The following is a 19111-nucleotide window of genomic DNA, read 5'->3' as shown; positions in this document are numbered from 1 at the left end:
ATTTCATTATAAAAATTAATTTAAATCAAATTGATGGCAACCGTTAAGCAAAATTCTGTGCAGGTTGCCAGAGGAGGGGGTCAGGCTGCTGATTTTACTTCTACTTTGCATCAACAGAAGTCTAGTGTCCAGATCAAGGGAAGTAATAGTATCTCTATTCTGCCTTAGTCAGACCACACTTGGAATACTGTGTCCAATTCTGGGCACCACAATTTAAGGAGGTTGACAAGCTGAAACATGTGCAGAGGAGGGTGACCAAGATGATCAAGCGTCAGGAAACCAAGTGCGGTTTGGTTTATGAGGAACGGTTGAAGGAATTGGGTATGTTTAGCCTGGAAAAGAGGAGACTGAGAGGAGATATGATAGCCATCTTCAAGTATCTTAAGGACTGTCCCATGGAGGAGGGAGCATGCTTGTTTTCTCCTGCTCTGGAGGGTAGGACTCAAACTAATGGCTTCCAGTTGCAAGAAAGGAGATTCTGACTAAACATTTGGGAAAACTTTCTGACAGTAAAAGCTTTTCAGCAGTGGAACAGACTCCCACCAGAGGTGGTGGACTCTCCTTCCTTGGAGGTTTTTAAATAGAGGTCGGATGGCCATCTGCCATGGGCGCTTTAGCTGAGATTCCTGCATTGCAAGGGGTTGGAGTAGATGACCTTTGGGGTCACTTCCAAATCTATGATTTATGATAAACTTGATGTGCATAGCATAGAATCATAGACTTGTTGGAAGGGATCAAGAGCGTCATCTAGACCACCCCGATGTAACGCAGGAAAGCTTTCTCCTAACGTGGGGGTAGAAGCAACGACCCTGAGACTAGTTTGTTGTTAAAGTTACTGGTATTAGCAGTGAATGTTTCACATTGATTATCTGAACTACTTATGAGGTTTTCGTTGATTAAAGCGGTACATGAACCTTGTCAAATAAAACTAAACCACTCCTATCCACTCCGCGCATCCGATGAAGCCGGCTCAGCATCAGCGCCAGTGGCGTAGCGTGGGTTGTCAGCACCCGGGGCAGCGCAAAATCCTATGGGCGTTTTTACAAAGAAAAATCCAACGGAGCTCATTCCAGGTGGGGGGGAGAAGCTCCCCTTTCCCCAAAACCTCCGCGCGCGCAAAGACTACAGATTAACAGCGACAACAGGCCTACAGAAGCGAGTCCCACAGCACCCCATTCAGTTCAATGGGACCCCATTACCAGGGAAAGCGCGCACGGGTCCGCACAGCTCAAAACCGGCTCGTGCAATTTGCAGCTCCCACTGCAATATACCTCAAAATCAGAGCTGGGAAGCCTCCACCCCCCCCGGACACGTGCGCCGCCCTCGGGAGGGGGAAGCGCACGTGTGGAGCGCCCAGAAGAACCCGAGAGGCGCTCAGAATGTTCAGGACCCGGCAGGCGAGAGGAGAGGATAAAGATGGGAGGAGCCTGCGGGGAAAGGAGCCGGCTTGCCGCCCCGCGCGCTGCCTTGTGGGATGCGTAGTCCCTCTCCGCGGCCAGAGCAGGGGCACAGGCAGGGAACCCGGACTACATCTCCCGAAGCACCCCGTGAAGGAGGGGAAAAGAAGACTCTGCTGGTGGTGGTGGTAAGTGGTAGCGGACTGGGCTGCCCGCGGGTGCCCGCGCAGGCGCAGTGCGACTGAGGAGCCGTTCTGAGGTTCTCGGGCTGCCTATTGACCCCAGTTGTGGCTCCGGGGCCGCTGAGGGCTGTAGAGGCGCTGTCGCTCAAGCCAGGTAGGAGGGCGGTTATTCAAATGGAGGGGGGCGATTATTTAAATTGGGGAAATGCCCCCCTCCCCTCACAAGACACTTGAGGAGGGGGGGGCGGCTTAAAGGAGGTTTGTTCTCCTCAGAAGCCCTTTTTTGGGGGGGTCAGGGGTTGTTAAGGGGACCTCAGGGGTCGTTTTTGTGAGGGGGGGGGTTATATATATATTTTGAGGGGAGCTGCTCCTGAAGACTTCTCTCCACCCTGGACTCTGAACGGAGTTCCTTGTAAGGAAAAGGTGGAGGCTGTTTGGTATTTTTTTTGGGGGGGGGTGTTTTGGAAGGTGCGGGGGGAGAGAAGGAGGACATTTTGAAAAAGATCCGCCGGGGAGGCGCCCTTCTCTCTCCCCCCCCCACAATACCTTTGACTTTGGGCTGGGGTTTTTTGTTTGTAATTTATTTATGGGAGGGGGCGGCGGCCTATGAATGCATGAGACATTTCGTGCGGGGTGGGGCCAGGAACGGGCAGGATTGGAAAGGGGACATACATATCTATCTATAGATTTGCATATGCAGTCAGAAGATTAACAGTACCAAAAGGACGGCCTTCCCTAATTGCTGATGCAGCCTCGGTTCCAGTAAGAAGTGGAATCTCATTTCCTCCTTTCTTTCTTCTCCCCCAAGCAAAAAAACAACAATAAAAAACCTCCACCTCCCCATCATTCCCAGTTTATTCAGGAGCCTAGATTCGTTTCTTCCTCTTCGTTTTGCAAACTTGGGCAGTTCCTTGTGCCACCCACGCTCTTCCTCATCGGGACCTTTGGGGTAGAGCCTTGAAGGGGGCAGTGAAACAGACACCGCTTTCCTTAAGTGGGGAGGGCAACTGGGGGGAGAGGGCATTGGGAGTCCTTCTGAAGGGCTGGCTGACCACTTCTGTGCCTGTTTACTTGGGAAGGAAGGCCAACCGTGCTCAATAGTGACATAGGCTTGCTCTCAGGTAAGTGGCTGGCATTAGGATCGCAACCTTACTCTCTAGTAAGTGTGATTCGGATTGCACTCCTTGAATTTTTGTTTGTAACTTCTTTAGGGAGGCGGGGGGGGGGAGAGCCTATGAATGAATACAGAAACCTCTGCCCTACCAGAGGTTTAGGATGCTCCCTCCCTTGCACACTCCTGCAGAACAGCACATCTTTCTACAAATCTAGTGACAAAGGACTTTCCTGTTCTCCCTTTTCATGCAGAATAATGATTTTTCAGTCATCCAAGTCCTCCCTCTTTCACTTTGCTGTGCTTTTTAAAAGGCGGTCCCTCACCCTCTTCAGGTATCTGCATGGAAGTGAATGGGATTGTGAAATGGCCTATGCAGAGCAGTTTACAGGTTGAGGACCCCTCCCTTGTTTACGTTGCTGCTGCTGTTTTCAGTGGCAGAAGGGAGGCTGTCTAGTGCTGGGTACCTTTCAAGAGACGTAAGGGTTGAGAAACCGCTGCCGCCCCACAGTTCTAAAATTATGCATTAAAAGTGTTGTTTAAAACAAGAACTGCTTGCTGCTGTTTATAAATTGGCCCCACAGATGGTGCTGCAAACAAAGTAATGGATGACCAAGCATCAGATCTGGCAGCACAGAGAGAGGATGCAGAATCATCCTCCTGACTACCCAGAAATTTTATAAGGGAGTGGTGTTCTGTGGATGTTTTTTTTCTTGGGGGAGGGGGTTCAGTATAGATCCCTTGGAACAAGTTAAATGCAGCTACCCTGATGAGCTGCAAATGAAAAGGACAGTTGGAAAATAGCTTTTCTAAAGATCTTTAAATTCATGTGACGACTTGTGCAGTTTTTACCAATGACAAAAATGATTATTTCATGGCAACATAGCAAGATTTGCAGACTCATGCACTCTGAGGCTGTTTCATAGATCTGCTATGATGATGTATTAATTTTTTTTGTAAAGACTGCTTTAAATGCCCTTGGGGTATCAAAGGCAATGACACCAGATCAAGGTGACTCCCCACCCCCACCCCAAGGGATGGCTTTATAGACAGTTGATTTGTTGCCATAACCTTAAAAAAGGGTGAGGAAAGGAATATGGACGTCATTGGGAGGATGAAAACATAGTAACATGAAGGAGTTCCTATGGAAGGTATAGTTGCTTACAGTGTGATCCCAACTATTTTCTACTTGAAACTAAGACCAATTGAATTCTATGGTGTTTACTCCATTACATAAGATTAGGACTGCAGCCTTAGTGACTAATACACTGAACTTGCATTGTTGCTGTATTTGAGACACAGTGTGAGGTGCATTAATACAGTGCATTGGCTGTAACTATTGCATAGTGCAAGATAACATTCAAATGAACTTGCAGAGAATAACAGCTTGTTTCTGCATGTGCATTTCTTCAAAAGTGACTGCATCTTCTTATCCTTGCCTTAAAAATAAACCTGTTTCTTTGACAGATTTATGTGGAAAATAGATTCTTAGTTATGAGTAACATAAAATAGTTTGAGTGGGGTCCTATAAGAATAAAGATGAAACAACAGATTTCTAAAAGGAATATGTTCTTCCCACTGGGAGGCTTAGAGCGGCTATTGCTATGTTTGTGCAATGGCAATTATACCTTCTTTGCTGATATGGATATTCAGTCTGAAATAGCAACAATTGTTGTGGAGATTGGCACCCATAGACACTGTCCCTTAAAGTACCATAACTCCTTATAGACTAGTATGTTACAGCTGTGGACAGAACTGCAATTTGTTTTTTATGTTACCATGAGGCATAATCCCTTTTTTGCCACTTTCTGTCTGTAGGAACTTAAAGTATGTGTTTTGTTGTAGCCAACTTTGTGCCTTGTGCTGCTTAGAATAGCTGGGTTTCCATTCTTCCTAATGCATAGTTCCGTCCGACAAAAGCTTAGTTTTATTCATATTGCTACATCTTGTGTTTTTTTCTTTCGGAAACATGTAGTGAAATTCAGGAGTGTGTTGATAGGTCTGTTCAGTCAAATACAGTAGTCCCTCATGACCTTTCTGTGCTTGTCAAGATCATGGCTGGGTTCTGCATTTGCAGATATCCTGCTGCATGTTAAGAATTGTGAAGTGTTTTAGAACAGATGATAAAGCTATCTTCAGGCACATGGACTCCAAATGCTGCTTCTGAAACTTGCATGACAAACTTTTTAGGGAGTAGTGTGTGTGTTTCTCTTTGAGATCACTGCTAGGATAGTGCATGGGATGTGGCATATAATCTGCAGCAATGTTAGACACTCAGGTATATAATCTAATCACCCAATGGCACCTTAGACCTAGGTTACAGTTGCCACAATGGAATGTCTTGGCACCGCCCCCCTCCAAATTCATGATGGCGATGATTAATTCCATTTCTATACCACTTTATATTGTAAAGAACAAATCTCAAAGTGGTTTACAACACATTAAAACGTCAAATAAAACAATCCAGAATAAATCAAATTCAAGCTTGAAATAAAATATTTCAGATCCTTCTCAAAGTGACATTTTGCTTTCCCCAATCACCAACCTGGCATTAAGAGATCTCTGTGTGACAGCAGTTGGACCCGCACCAGTCACAAAATGTGCCTGGCGCTTGCCTAATTTCTGACATGGATCTGCAGGTGGTAACGGAAGGATAGTAGCATGGTCATATTTTGCTATAGGATTCAAAAACTGCAATCCAAGCTTGTTTAAAACATCCTTTAAGAAGATACAGGGCGTGATGATTCTAATGCAAGATTGCTTTGTCTCTTTTTCCTCCAGAGTTTTCTGTGTGGCAGATACATTTGTTAACCCTGGCGTTAACAGAAGGAGAAGATGAAAGATATCGATCTAGGAAAAGAATATGTTATACCCAGTCCTGGGTATAGAAATGTGAGGGAGAGAGGCAGCCCAGGCCAACATGAAGAACAAGACGGGCTGAATTACCAGCAAGACAAACACAAGGTCAGGAGCTGTGATTTTTGTCTTTTGAGTGGCAGCTTTTGGAACTGCCTAGTTTAGCAGCTTTAATTTTATTACGTCAGCTTCATATTTATAATGAGAACATATGAAGAGCCTGTAGAGGTCCGGAGGGTGGCAATATGAGAACAGGCTTTCTCTGTGGTGGGTTCCCACTTGTGGATTGTTCTCCCCAGGTAGGCTCACTTGGCACTTTTGTTACATATGTTTAGGCGCCAGGCGAAAACATTCCTCTTCTCTCGGGCCTTTGGCTAATTAAACCCATCTGTGGCCTTTTAAACTGCTGTGTTTATTGGTAATTTTTGTTACTATGTTATGTATCTTTGTGTTTTTATATTTTAAATTGCCATGTGATCCTCAGATGAAGGGTGGTATAAAAACCACTGATTTTATTAAACCACTGATTTAATAAAAACAAACAAGCAAACAGAATTTCACAGTTGCTGTCACAGAAAATACTGTGTGCCAGATTCCAGTAGATTATGTGTCATGCAGTAAAGAGACCTGTGATGAGGATACACTCTCACAGATCATAGAATTATATAATTGTTAAAAACTTCCAAGGAAGGAGAGTTCTTGGATAGTAGAAACTTTCCCTGTTGTCTGCTTGAATGAAATTGTTGGTTGTCACTGGCTTATTTATATGCTATTATTATCGGTACTGGTGTATCCTTGCTGATGGATTTGCCTAGTAGAGTCAGATTTGTGTCGCAGCTGCTTTCATTAGTTTTCCCAACTCTTGTTACCCAAGATCTTAAATGGAGGTGCTGTAGATCGAACCTTGTATGTCTTGGTGCTGATGCTTCATCACCTGCTTTTTTTAAAGCAATGCACCCTTCGAATCATGCATGCACCTGTGGAATGTCAACCAGTTTGCTCTTGATGTGTGGCAGTCAAAGTAGTATGGGTTAATTCATAGACACCCTGCTTATTGCAGGTAGTTAGGCTGCTTTGGGGACGTGGGTGGCGCTGTGGGTTAAACCACAGAGCCTAGGACCCTGCTCCTGCCAACCTAGCAGTTCAAAAGCACATCAAAATGCAAGTAGATAAATAGGTACCGCTCTGGCGGGAAGGTAAACAGCGTTTCCGTGCGCTGCTCAGGTTCACCAGAAGCGGATTAGTCATGCTGGCCACATGACCCGGAAGCTGTATGCCGGCTCCCTCGGCCAATAAAGCGAGATGAGCACCGCAACCCCAGAATCGGTCACGACTGGACCTAATGGTCAGGGGTCCCTTTACCTTTACCTAGGCTGCTTTGAGATGAGCATATTATTTAGTACCATGAGGATTTCAGTGAGTGTGATTGTCCTTTCATATTCATAATTATAATGGTAATAGCAAGGGTTTGGAATCCATTTGTGTGCCATGAAGTGTTGAAGTTCTAATAGGCCTTCTGGTTTCTGGAGGCTGTATGTAGCCAGGGGATACTTTTACCTACTGAGGGATGGGTGATTTTTTTGAGATCTTTTGTGAAAAGTGCTGGTAAAATGGAAATTCCTTCTTCCTGGGGAAACCCAGCCAGATAGGCAGGGTATAAATAATAAAATTATTATTAAAATTATTAATACTTATTAGAAAAAAGTTCATGATGCAATCATAAGAAAACCAAATTTAACCAGTGAACACTCTTGGCTAAATGAGAAGAATCAGATTTCATGCAAACAGCCATGCATTTCAGAGATCGTATTAGTGCTGACTCTTCATTGTACACATTTTATGAAATTCTAGCCCTTGCCTTAAAAAAAATCTGCATCTTAATTAGGGTTTTACATAAATACTAAAATTGCCCCGGAAATTGTCTGCTGTCATTCTGCTGCTCTACTGCTGTTCTTGCAATGTGTGCAGCCTAGATTGGGGGGAAAATCCAATTATTCTTGGAAGTGTGGGAGGCCTAGTAATTTTGACAGAGATGGATACTTTGCTTTGCAACCAGATGCATAAACAACAGCAACAAACCAATACTCTGGGAAACTTTGGAAAAGGTTAATGTTAACAGAAAGCAGCTTATGATTGCATAACATGATTGGCATGTTGCTTACCTAATTTTTACCTTTTACCTTACCTAGTTATGGCTGCTCTGTGCATGAGAATTCCTATTTTTATATGATAGAAAATACTATACCCAAACACATTGAGTCTTGTTAGTGGGATCCCTCCTGCGCCCCAGCTGAGCCATAGAAAAAGGCTGTGTTGTCCCAGCCTGCTAGGTGCTGGGGTGAAACCGCCTCAGCTCTTGCGGCAATTTCACCAAGGGCCTCGCAGGCTGAGGCCAATGCAGCTTGTTTTTTCAACATTGCAGTATATCACCAGACCAGTGTTTGGCTGGTGATACACTGCCATTGTTGTAAACAAAAATTGCCCTTTTCCCTTATGGGGTATTCAAGAGCCCATGTAGAGTCCTTACATAGGTTCCCTATTGGTAGGAGAAGATAACAGAGGCATATTGAGAAGCAAAGCAGCTAGTAAGCTTGATCTTTATTGATCTGTTGCAACAGGGTGCTCCCCTCACCCGCAGGAGAGAGGAGGAACCCAAGAAAATGGCGCACAAGGCCTTATAAAGACTTTTGAAATTGCCACCCTTTAGATCAAGAACACCCCCCAGAAACATCATACATACATCACAGAAGGGGTGTAACCTAAGACCACCCCTCAGATACATCACACCTACATCACCAAAAAGTCGGTCTTAAAACAGAAATTTGAATGTTGTTTTTCTCCTGTCGTTGTTTATCTCCTGTCTGGCAGGTTACTTGATTGGATTGCCTGGGTAGCCTGGCCAATCTTTTGTAATGATAAATACTTAGTTCCTGGGCCATGTCACAGGCTCACACCCTATTCATATCTTAAATGTGCCCTTAAGACAGGATTTGTGAGGAAAGAGACAATGGGGAGGTTTCCCACTTTGACCTTGCAGAGAAAACATTTGCTCAGTTTAGGAATCAAAATGGTTCCAGATTGGTCTTCCTGTGCTAATCTATGTACATGCTTGGTTAGTACATTTATGAACATTTCCATATATCTAAGACCATAAAATTCCTATCACACCATGTTGAAATCCTGAATATGTTTGAAATGTTGAATATTGCCCAGCCCTATAACACTCTTACTGTGATGTGAACTGAGCCAGGGCTGCATCTTTTTTGTTGCATCTGATGAAGATGCACACTCTGTCCCATAAAAGCTTATGCTGCAATATATTTGGTGCTTTTGTGCTGCTGCTCCTGCCCCCAAATGAAGGAATGTGTTCAAGTGAGTTAATGGAAAACTCCCCCTGCCATTGTTTTTTTAAGCAGGTGCCCCATAAGAGCTTGGAACCTCAAAGACTGTGCTGTGGGTCATAGTTTCAAGTGCAGTGTCAGCTCTTAGCTTCTCCTTAATGCTATAGGCTTCCTGCTGTTGTTTGTGACTCAGCAGAATATTGCTCTCATTGTTAGGGGAAGTTAGAATGCCTGTGTTCAAATGCTGGTGGTGACCTTTCACTAAGCTGGTTCCACGGGTGAAATCCAGAATCCAATAGTAGCACTTAACTGGCACATTTCTGGTGACAACAGTGTTTCTATAGGCAGGCATCATTCTCTTTAAACTACAAGGATTTGAGAGCATTGCAGCCACTGTAGTCTGATAGCTCCTCAGATTGGTTTATGTCCTAGCTTGGGTTTATGCATTGTGTAACATTCTCAGCAGAGAAGCTTGAAGCAGCTAGGGGTAGTTGCCTGTGGACTGTGCAGCTAATGTAGCATATTTTTAATGTTCTCTGCTCTCCTTGAAGGCTTCCTTTATCATAATCTGGCCAATTGAACGTGGGTCTGTTAAGTATCTGCGAACAATGTTTGTGAAATTGTGGAGGAAAGAGTTTAAAAAGAAGGTGTCGAAAGCATGGATAATACAATATCCATTTCTGGATACACACATCAAGAGAGCTGCAATTGTGTTGCAAAAATGGGCTGAGCCAAACATTTTTCAAAATCAGAATTAGGGGGTTGTATCCAACAGGGCTTCCCCTTCTTTCTTCTGTGTCCTCCTCCCTATTTGCTCCAGAGCATCTCCCAGCATTTTGGAGCCAATTTTGCGGGTGTGTGAGGGCATCAGAGGAGACTGAGTTTCTTTGGATTTAAACTGATCTGGGGCTATTTTTTACTCCCCTTCAACTAACTGCCTTGCCACTCAACCCAGAACAGAGAGTTTTGTGGCCCTGTTAAAGTTTAAAAAGTGAAAGGATTATCCAGTGGAGTGGGAGGAAATATCCTCTTGGTATCAGCTGGTATCAGCAATGAAATTTATAAATTTAGCTGGTCTGCTTGTGTCGTTTTCACTTCACAGTGTAGGCTACACAGCCTTTTGTCATCATTCATGCTTGGAAAAATGTTGGGCCATGACAGTATGCTCTCCCACACTTAATGTTCCTTGTGTTCAGAATGATTCACAAGTAGCATTTTCTTGCCTGAAACAAGACAGGAAATCAGTCTTGCTATGACCTGCTGTTATCCTGGAGTTTTCATTTGAGCTCTCCAAGTCTGTGCAGCGACAGGAAAAAAGAGGCTAATCCACATAATGAAATATTAGAAAAGAGATTGAAAACACAGTATCATAATGCTGTCTTATAAATCTGGGGAATGCTGTCTCTCGAATACTGTGTATACTTCTGATGGTCCTAATTAATTATGTTGGTTCTAAATACTGTATTTCCCACACCTGTCCATTTTCCATTGGGGTACCTTATTACCATCTTCTTTCCCCATGATGTTTGCAGTTCGGTATTGTTACGGCTAAAATCTGGGTGCGGGGCTACTCTGCCACCCAGCTCATCGGACTAAGTCCGTGGGTCCCTGCGGAAGAAAATGAGCTCAGCCGGACAGGAGCAAATTGCAGAAGATCCAAGTTTATTGCGCAACAGGTTCAAGGCAAGATTGAACAGCGAGAAAGGGGTGACATGAACTTTTGAAACTCCCCCCATGTCCCAGAATACAGTGCAAAACACATCCCAGTTACATCATGAATACATTAAGGAAAGGTTGGGTTACACAGATTACATCATGAATACATTAAGGAGAGGTTGGGTTACACCGGATTAACATATGGAGGAGGGAGGGGGGAATATGCAGAGCTGGAGATATGCGCAGATAAGCACATCCTGAGTGCCGGTGATGAGAAGACAATGGTCCATGTATGCATAGTCTGCCACCTGGCATTGCCCGGAGGAAAGGCTTGGCAGAGTGATTTGACAGGATTAGGGTCTTGACACCTTGCTTGAGGGATTATGGAGGACAGGGGAGGTGTGATGGAGTCCTAGAGAAATTGAGCAAATTGGCACGTTGATTTTCTATGAATTTTATAAATTTTAGTCCCTTTTGACATTGACAATTGGAAATAAATTGATATATTGTAGCGAAGAAGAAGGTGAGTAAGACATGCCCCCCCCCTTTCCGTAACAGGTATATAAAACTTACAAAGCTATTCTTATAGAATTATTTTTATTCCTACCCTCACAGAACACTTGACCTTCTGTTTTCAGTTTTCTATTGTGTTAGACTCTCGATAAATAAAACTGTAGTGTGAGAGGCAGCTTCATGCCCCCCACATGGCAATGTCATATAATCACTGGCTTGCCTCTGCTTCATAGCACTCCTGGATTGCTCTTACCGTTGCAATTTCTGTCATCTGCCTAGCCTCCCCTTCAAAGCTATCCTGTTAACTCCTTAACAATATATATCTAAGTTCCTCTTTTCTTGCAGAACTATTGCTCATGCCCTCTTCTTTTTGAGGGTGTTTGATCTGTACTTGCCTTCTCTTTTCTCCTCCCAGCTGTGCCAGGCAGACACTAGGCGGGTCTTGTTGTTTTCTGTCATTGCAATTCAGGCCCCTCCTGTGTCCTTGCAGCCTAGCCTTCAGATGCCCTTGGTGGACAGAAGGCATTTCTGCATCCCATGGAGTAGACATGGGAAATGTTGCAATAGGGCGGCCTTGCACATTCTTTCTTTTTATTTTTTAAAAAACCAAACCCGAAACTTGGCTGTGGCCCTCGTTGAAAAACAAAAGTATTAAATTGTCACTTGAAATAATGAAGGGCCTTGCTAGAAGGATAAAAGACATGTAGAAACGAAGTTGCTGAAGTGATCAAACTCTTGCTATTCTTTCCTCCAGGCTACATGTTTTTTGAAATTTATTGCAACTAAGCCTTTTTAACACCTTGCTTGGCAAGGAAGTCCACAAATCACACAGTGTGAGGAGAGACTGTGCAAGGAACACATTATGTAAATGTGCTGAATTGAGTAACTATTTGTGAGAGTTGTATTCATATTTTACGTCAGTGGTTTTAGGGGAGCATGTTGCTGAAGAACCCTAGAAGTTTTGGTTATGTTAGGCAAATATTTAAACTAGGTTAAAATGATGGAGCTTTGCATAACGATGTGACAGTCTCTTTACTGCAGTCTTCCTCAACCTGGTGCCCATCAGATGTTTTGGGCTACAACTCTTATCAGCTCCAGCCAGCATGGCCAGCGGTTAGGCATGAAGGGAGCTGTAGTTCGAAGCATCTGGAGGGCAGGATGTTGTGGGAGGCTGCATGAATGTGTTGCTCGCTGCTGTCTTGACTTCTCATTAATTAGAGGACCCAAATACTCCTAGAGTTGTGATACGTTGCGTACTATGACCCCAACCCCTGATCTGCGAAGAACAGCCCTGCATAACATTATTGATTGTTAAATTTCACTGTGCTTCTGGCAGACGCATTGCTGTTCTTTTCATTATTCTTAACTGCAGGGACAAATAGTGAGCCAGAAACTTAATTGTGTGACTGTAGAAGTGCAAATAAGTTGGTACTTAATCCAGTTTGGTGAAGCTCCTGCTAATTCTCTGCAAACAAGGAGTAAAATGGACTGGATTCTCTGTACTATGGCTGATGAAAACTAAATATTCAGAAAAGATTGTAATGTTCTCTTTGAGTTGCATTTCATTAAAAAATATCAGTAGAGCTTTTGGATTACACAGCTAAGTAATTCAGGGAGGAAATGCAAGTTGCTCTTGTGGGCAGCCAAAACTCTGTTCTTAGAGTGTATTAAGTTAATTGTAGAAATAATGTAATAATTAAACAAACAATGCATAATTCAGTCTTGTCAGCAACTATGAGGGCACTAAAGCGCTAGCTGCAGCTGTACCCTTCCATAATGCAAAATCCTTGTAAAATAATTTTTTTAAGATAGATTGTGGTTTCTTTCCACCACCACCCAGAGATTATACATTGCAATATATATGTATATTGTGAGCTGCACTGATCCTCAGCCTTGTGTACTCCCCCCTCCCTGGCTGTGAGGAAGAGATCAGAATCTTCTAGTTCCATTTTAGTTTAACTACAGTTTAACATTGCGTCCAAACACTAAGTTGTTGTTAATCTTAATCAAAGTTTGCTAAGACTGTTACTAAATGGTTTGGAGTTCTTCTTTCAGCAAACCATAAGTTAACGACAGTTTATGTGGTTCTAGGTGGCAAGATGTGGGTAATCTTAAAGGGTGATGGGGGCAGGGCTAGGAGCATATGAGTCCAGGGTTGCAGGTTCTGAATATTTTTACAGTGCAAATACATGCTAAGGAGGTGCATGCCATTTATACACTTTAAAATGGAAGAATTGCAGGAGTAGATGCTCTTTTTCTGTATGATCCCCCATCCGCTCCACCGTGGCTTGAAGACCAAAGGAACACTATTCATACCTGCATTAATGGCCTGTGACGCCTTGAAGTAAGGATGAGAAATGCGCTTGTAGCTGTGTAGTAATTGTGCATTATGCTGTCGTGGCCCAGAAATGTTTAAGGATTGATGTAGTACTTCCAGGTAGAAGGGCTCCTTTACATTATTTTAGGCTCTTTGTTAGTTGACTTTGTGACATGACTGGGGGAATTAATTTATTTTATTTATTAAAGTACTGTACAGTTGTACCTTGGATCTCAAACACCTTGGCTCCTGAAGAAATCGGCTCCCAAACGGTCGAAACCTGGAAGTGAGTGTTCTGGTTTTTGAATGATTTTCAGAAGCTGAAAGGCCAGAGCAGCTTCTGATTGGCTGCAGGATGCTCCTGCAGCCAATTGGAAGCCACGCCTTGGTTTTCAAATGGTTCCGGAAGTCGAACACACTCCCGGAACGCATGCTGTTCGAGAACCAAGGTACGACTGTATTTACATACCACCTATTGGGGAATCTCAGGGCAGTTTAGAACAAGATAAGAAAATATACTAACATTAAAATACAGTAAAATAAACAGGCATACAATAAAAATATTGTTTCACGCCACCCCAATCTCCAAGCATTGTAAGATTCCAGGGGGTTCCAGGTGCTTACCCAGAGTTCATGTTTTCTTCAGAATGAGACACAGTGGAGTCTTTATGATGTATGGTTTATTTACACATATATACAACACATACACACACGTATATGTACATATGTATATGCATATACGTACATGCACACATACCCCAAGGGAAAATCCATACCCACTGCCTTGTGGAACATCTTTGGGAGAAAAAAAACTAAGGAGTAAACCCTACACAGATCCATTTTAATTTGTTGGAAGCTGCCCAGAGAGGTTGGGGCAACGCAGTCAGCTGGGTGGCATATAAATAATGAATTATTATTACTGCTACTACTGTTACTGCCACCAGTCTCTGCAGCCACAGCAAGCGTTATGATTCTTCATTGGTTTGGCTTCAGCCCCAGAGGCGCACTCCATTGTCTCTTGAGACAGGTGATTGTCAACAATACAAGCTGATCCTATGACTGAGGGGTTCACAGCATTAACACCCTAAGAGGATATTGCTTCTCCCATCACCACAGCCCTAGATTCCAGGAGAAGTCAGACATGGCGTGCTCTCTCTCTCTGTGCCTTTCCAGATTATAGTTTTTGCTTCCAGATTATAGCTCACATAATTCAACAGTCAACTCTGGCCTTTTGTGTTTCTAACTCACAAACAGTTGAGGGAGAGAAGCCCACGCACTTGCTCTCTGGCATGGAGCCACTCCCTATGTTCCCTTAAAGGACCCATATTTGGTGAGCCATTATCCCAGACCAGGCAATACATGGATTAACTTAACTACTTTGTTGTTGGCATCAGTCTGTCTTGAAAGAAAATGGAGTGTGCCTCTGGGGGTGAAGTCAGACTGCTGCATTGGCAACACCATATTGACCTCCCCAGGGCGACGGCATGGGCAGTGTGTGTTTGGGCTGCCCAGACAAAAGACCCCTCTCTTGGCTTTGCTGATGTGGTCCAAAGGAAAGTAGAGCAATACGTTTGACACCAGCTGGGTTGCAGGAGTTGCATTTAAGGCATACAGTGGTACCTCGGGATGCGAACGGGATCCATTCTGGAGCCCCGTTCGCATCCTGAACAGAACGTAAGACGCGATGGTGCGTCTGCGTGTGTGCAGGTCACGTTTTGTCACTTCCGCGCATGCACGTAATGTCATTTTGAGCATCTGCACATGCGCGAGTGGCAAAACCCAGAAGTAACACACTCCGTTACTTCTGGGTTGCTGCGGAGTGCAACCTGAAAGCGCTCAACCTGAAGCACATTAAACCTGAAGTATGACTGTATAAGGCACTATCCAACCATCTTAGGGTTCCTTCATAGGGATTTTTTTTTTAATAAAAAAAACCGTCCTAAAAAACCCTGTAAACCAGTTAGAGGTGCTTGCAGCTTTCTCTTATCTGCTTCAGTCATTGAAATGAAATATGTACTGTAATGTATTTTTTCTTTCCGGAAGCAATACCTGTTTAGGTTAGCTAAGGTTAACCACCTGCACCTCCACTTCTCTCTTATGCTGAGCTACATGTATACGGTATAGTATGTTACTGGCTGTTTTATTTCATGAGCGCTCTCTCTCTCTCTCTCTCTCTCTCTCTCTTTCCCCCACCTTCTTAGTATGGTTTCAGAAAATGAACAGCTATAAAGGCCTTGTGATTTTCAAATCACATGTAATAGCTTCGTGTGTGGGATTATAGAGGATGATAGGATTTTCAATTACTGTGTCTCGTGGGAGCTCTGAGGCAAACTGGAGAAGGTTTTTGAAAAGTTAATCAGGGCTTGAGTAATTCACTTGAGGCTATGCTATTGCAAGTCACATTTGTGTCTCGACTGGGCTACAAGATGAAGATGCAAAATAACATCTTCGTTATGTGCTTTGAGCAGAGCAGTGGCCAGGAAAATTTCAAATACTTGCCATGTTACTGAGCGAAGAGGCAGAGTTATTCTTCTGAAGAAAAGAATGGCATGTTCTGACACTTTAACTCTCTTCAGCTCAGTTTGTATTCTGTACCACATGGGCTTTCATAGGCACTAGTCAAAGCTTGTGTCATACACCACCAATTGTTTAATTATATATTGGAGATTAGATTATACTATTATTCTGGTAGATTCTCCTGTCTGTAAAAAGTCATTAAGTCATCTGTCTTGTAAGAAAGTAAAATTATGAAGCACATGTTTAAAGTACATTATCTAAAAAAGAATCTGTAAAGTATTGGGTATTCTTGCTGCTAGCAGCTTCATGTGGTATTTTAGCTTTGTGGCATTCTTGTAAGTTAATTAGTGACTTGCCCAATCCCACTTCAAGAATCAGTGGGCTGGGTTTCCTACATCCTAACTGAACACTCCTCTCTCTGTCACACGTTTGATATCTACAGATTCCCCTGCTTGAAAAGGTGAGTTCTGATAAACTAAAATAACCTGACAATTGGTGCTTGCTAGTTAATTTCAGGAGTGGTGTTCTAGGCCAAGGAACAATAACAGCTGGACTTAACTGCCTTATTAAGGGCATCCTTTGTTGCTAGGCCTAACTTGACTACCCTAATACAGTATAGACTATGTAATGCAGCTCTTGGTTTGTGATTGTTTATGTAGAGAGGATACTGTTTCTGGGCTCCAGAGCTTGGTAGTATGTGCAATAACTTCTTCCTTTTGAAGAATAAATACTTTTTTCCAAGTTGCATGCAGGTAGGAAGGAATTGTTGTTTCTTTAAGAGTCATGTCCGCTATGACTTTTGTAGGACAAATTGATAAAGTTATAGCAACTTTGGTGTGTACATAGCAAATGTCTCTCTCCTAATGAGCAATCAGAATTTCTCCTGATTGGAGGATTTGGAATTGTTTGAGAAATGAAGTGAAAGCTTTTTGTTATTTTGAACTCCCTGATGAATTGGGGTTGGCACAGATCAATGAAATGGGTTTGCATGACACAGAATATCCTTTTCAAATTATCCAAAGCAAGCAAGTAAGAAATTCATTTTTGAAAAGCTGCTCTGGGGTGGGTGGAGAAACCACATTAATTTGCAGCTTTAACTAAATGGTGTCGCACCTGTTTCATCCAGTGTTTTGAAATTATTAACTTTGGTTGTTAACAGGATCTTGTGAAAACTGTTCTGGGTGTATGCCAGAAAGAAACAAATCAGATATAGCAATGTACCAGATGAGAACTATTTTCATCAGTCAGGAAAGACAGGCAAGGAAGGATGGGTATATCAGTGGCTATTAACCATAACAGCAAAATGGAACTTCAATTTTCAGACGCATGCAACAGGAGTGAGTAAGGTCAAGGAAAAATCCTGGCAGGACATATAGAAGTCCTGGCTCCAGCTTGCTGGAAGCACCACAAAAGACCTTGTTAGTTTCTTATCCTAGAACTGACATTGCCTTTTCTTAATGCTCTATAAATTCTCTAATAATAATAGTAGTAGTAGTAGTAGTAGTAGTAGTAGTAGTAGTAGTAGTAGTAGTTATGGTATCTCCCCCTGGAAAGCTGGAATTCTGTAGATTCTACATATGCCACTGGATTAGGTGGTGGAGGGCTGTGTTGTAGCTATGTAGATTTCAATTCCCCAGGCAATATGGTGCCCCATGACTCAGACCCATAGGAGAAATGTCACTTGAGGGATTATATTGCTTGAGGGATTATAATTTAAATGCAAACTACTGGTGGTCTTCAGAGCGTTTCTCTGAGGGATATGATGCAGTCTGCCAGTCACCAGATATTCAGTCAGAGGAGAAGATAAAAGATGATCTGATGCCATTCCCTCCAGCAAAGAGCAATCCTGTGGTTTTCCTGTTGTAGATGGGAACGCACTAGCCCCCATCAAGCAGGGCCGTGGAATTGCTTGGAATACAGGAAGCTGACTGATACAGGTTCAAACCTCTGGCCCATCTAGTTCAGCATTGTCAGCACTGACTGGCAGTGCCTAGCCATGGTTTCTAGATGGAAATCTTTCCCACTTTTACCTGGAGGTGTCAGAGATTGAAGTGGGATATGCAAAGTATGTGCTCTGCCATTCTGCTAGGATCCTTAAGATATGAAATGGACTGAGGCAGAAATAATGCTTTTTAATCCAATTTATTTGCATTCTGTTTTTTCCTGTCAAGCCGTTTGAATTCCAAGATGCACTGGAAACAGCTGCTCGGGCAGAAGGTCTTCCATTAGATGTCCCAACAAATTCTCACTTGGGCGTGTTGGATAAGGGCCATCACAGAGGAAAATATCACCATGGCTTGAACTTGATGAAACCTATCCGGACTACTTCAAAGTAAGACTTTGTGTATTAAACTACAGACACAACTGATCTGAAAATAGAAGTGTTTAGAGGTGATAGAAGCATGCTTATTGGAAAAATAGCAACTTTGATTTTAAAAAGTGAGTTCCCACTCATACAGCTAAGCTTGCTAAGAAAAAGTGGCAGCCACCATCTTGAATAATTAAAGGTCTTATTTTACTTCTGAAAGCTGTAGTGTGTTTTATGCTTTTGGTTTTGTTATAATATCTCTTTTACTCTAATTATAGACATCGACATCCAATAGACAATGCCGGACTTTTCTCCTATTTGACATTCTCTTGGCTTACTCCTCTGGCACGAACAGCCTATAAGAAAGGAGAACTGTTCACAGAAGATGTATGGTCCTTATCAACCCATGAGTCGTCAGAGGTTAACTGCAGAAGGTATGTTTTTGCTATGTTGTCTCTAAAAAGATTTGCCTTCCTTGGGATAGCCTACTGTAAGATGTTGTGTCAGGTGATGATTGAAGGCTGTTCTGGCTACTTCTTTCTGGAAATTTCTCCTATCTGTTTTCTTTGTCTTTTCCCTTGCCGTCAGAAATGAACTGAAGACCATCTAATTAAGGGCTATGCCAGTGGCTCCCCTTTGGATCTTCTTCTTTCTCCTTCTTTCTTTATTAAAAATTTCCCACTCTTGTCCCATTTAGTTCATGTTATTTGATGTTGAAGAAAATGGAGGTGAGATTCCTTACATCTGTATTTTGTGTTGTTCCAGGCTGGAAAGATTGTGGCAGCGAGAACTGCATGAACGTGGGCCAGATGATGCCTCTCTCCGAAGGGTCGTATGGGTCTTCTGTCGCACCAGGCTCATCATTTCCATAGTGTGCTTGATGGTCACACAACTTGCTGGCTTCAGTGGACCA

The 19111-nt window shown here is 43.0% G+C and overlaps 1 protein-coding gene across 3 annotated transcripts in view; it reads left to right on the top strand.

Moving 5' to 3' along the window:
• The first annotated feature begins 1574 nt into the window (after nt 1-1574).
• Nucleotides 1575-19111, top strand: part of ABCC5 (ATP binding cassette subfamily C member 5) — a 45916-nt gene continuing 28379 nt past the window's right edge. For 2 of the 3 annotated variants that reach the window (XM_083612688.1, XM_083612693.1), the window contains exons 1-5: nt 1575-1733; nt 5472-5654; nt 18062-18222; nt 18477-18632; nt 18964-19111. In XM_083612688.1, the coding sequence (XP_083468814.1) occupies nt 5526-5654; nt 18062-18222; nt 18477-18632; nt 18964-19111 (594 nt within the window). In that variant the 5' untranslated portion in view covers nt 1575-1733; nt 5472-5525. Of the gene's footprint in view, nt 1734-2677; nt 2701-5471; nt 5655-18061; nt 18223-18476; nt 18633-18963 lie in introns of those variants that run through there. The other variant, XM_083612689.1, reaches the window with a different exon arrangement.

The sequence above is a fragment of the Podarcis filfolensis genome, assembly GCF_964270895.1.
Source record: "Podarcis filfolensis genome assembly, chromosome: 5".
Lineage (NCBI taxonomy): Eukaryota > Metazoa > Chordata > Lepidosauria > Squamata > Lacertidae > Podarcis > Podarcis filfolensis.
This window is presented reverse-complemented; position numbering and strand designations above follow the sequence as displayed.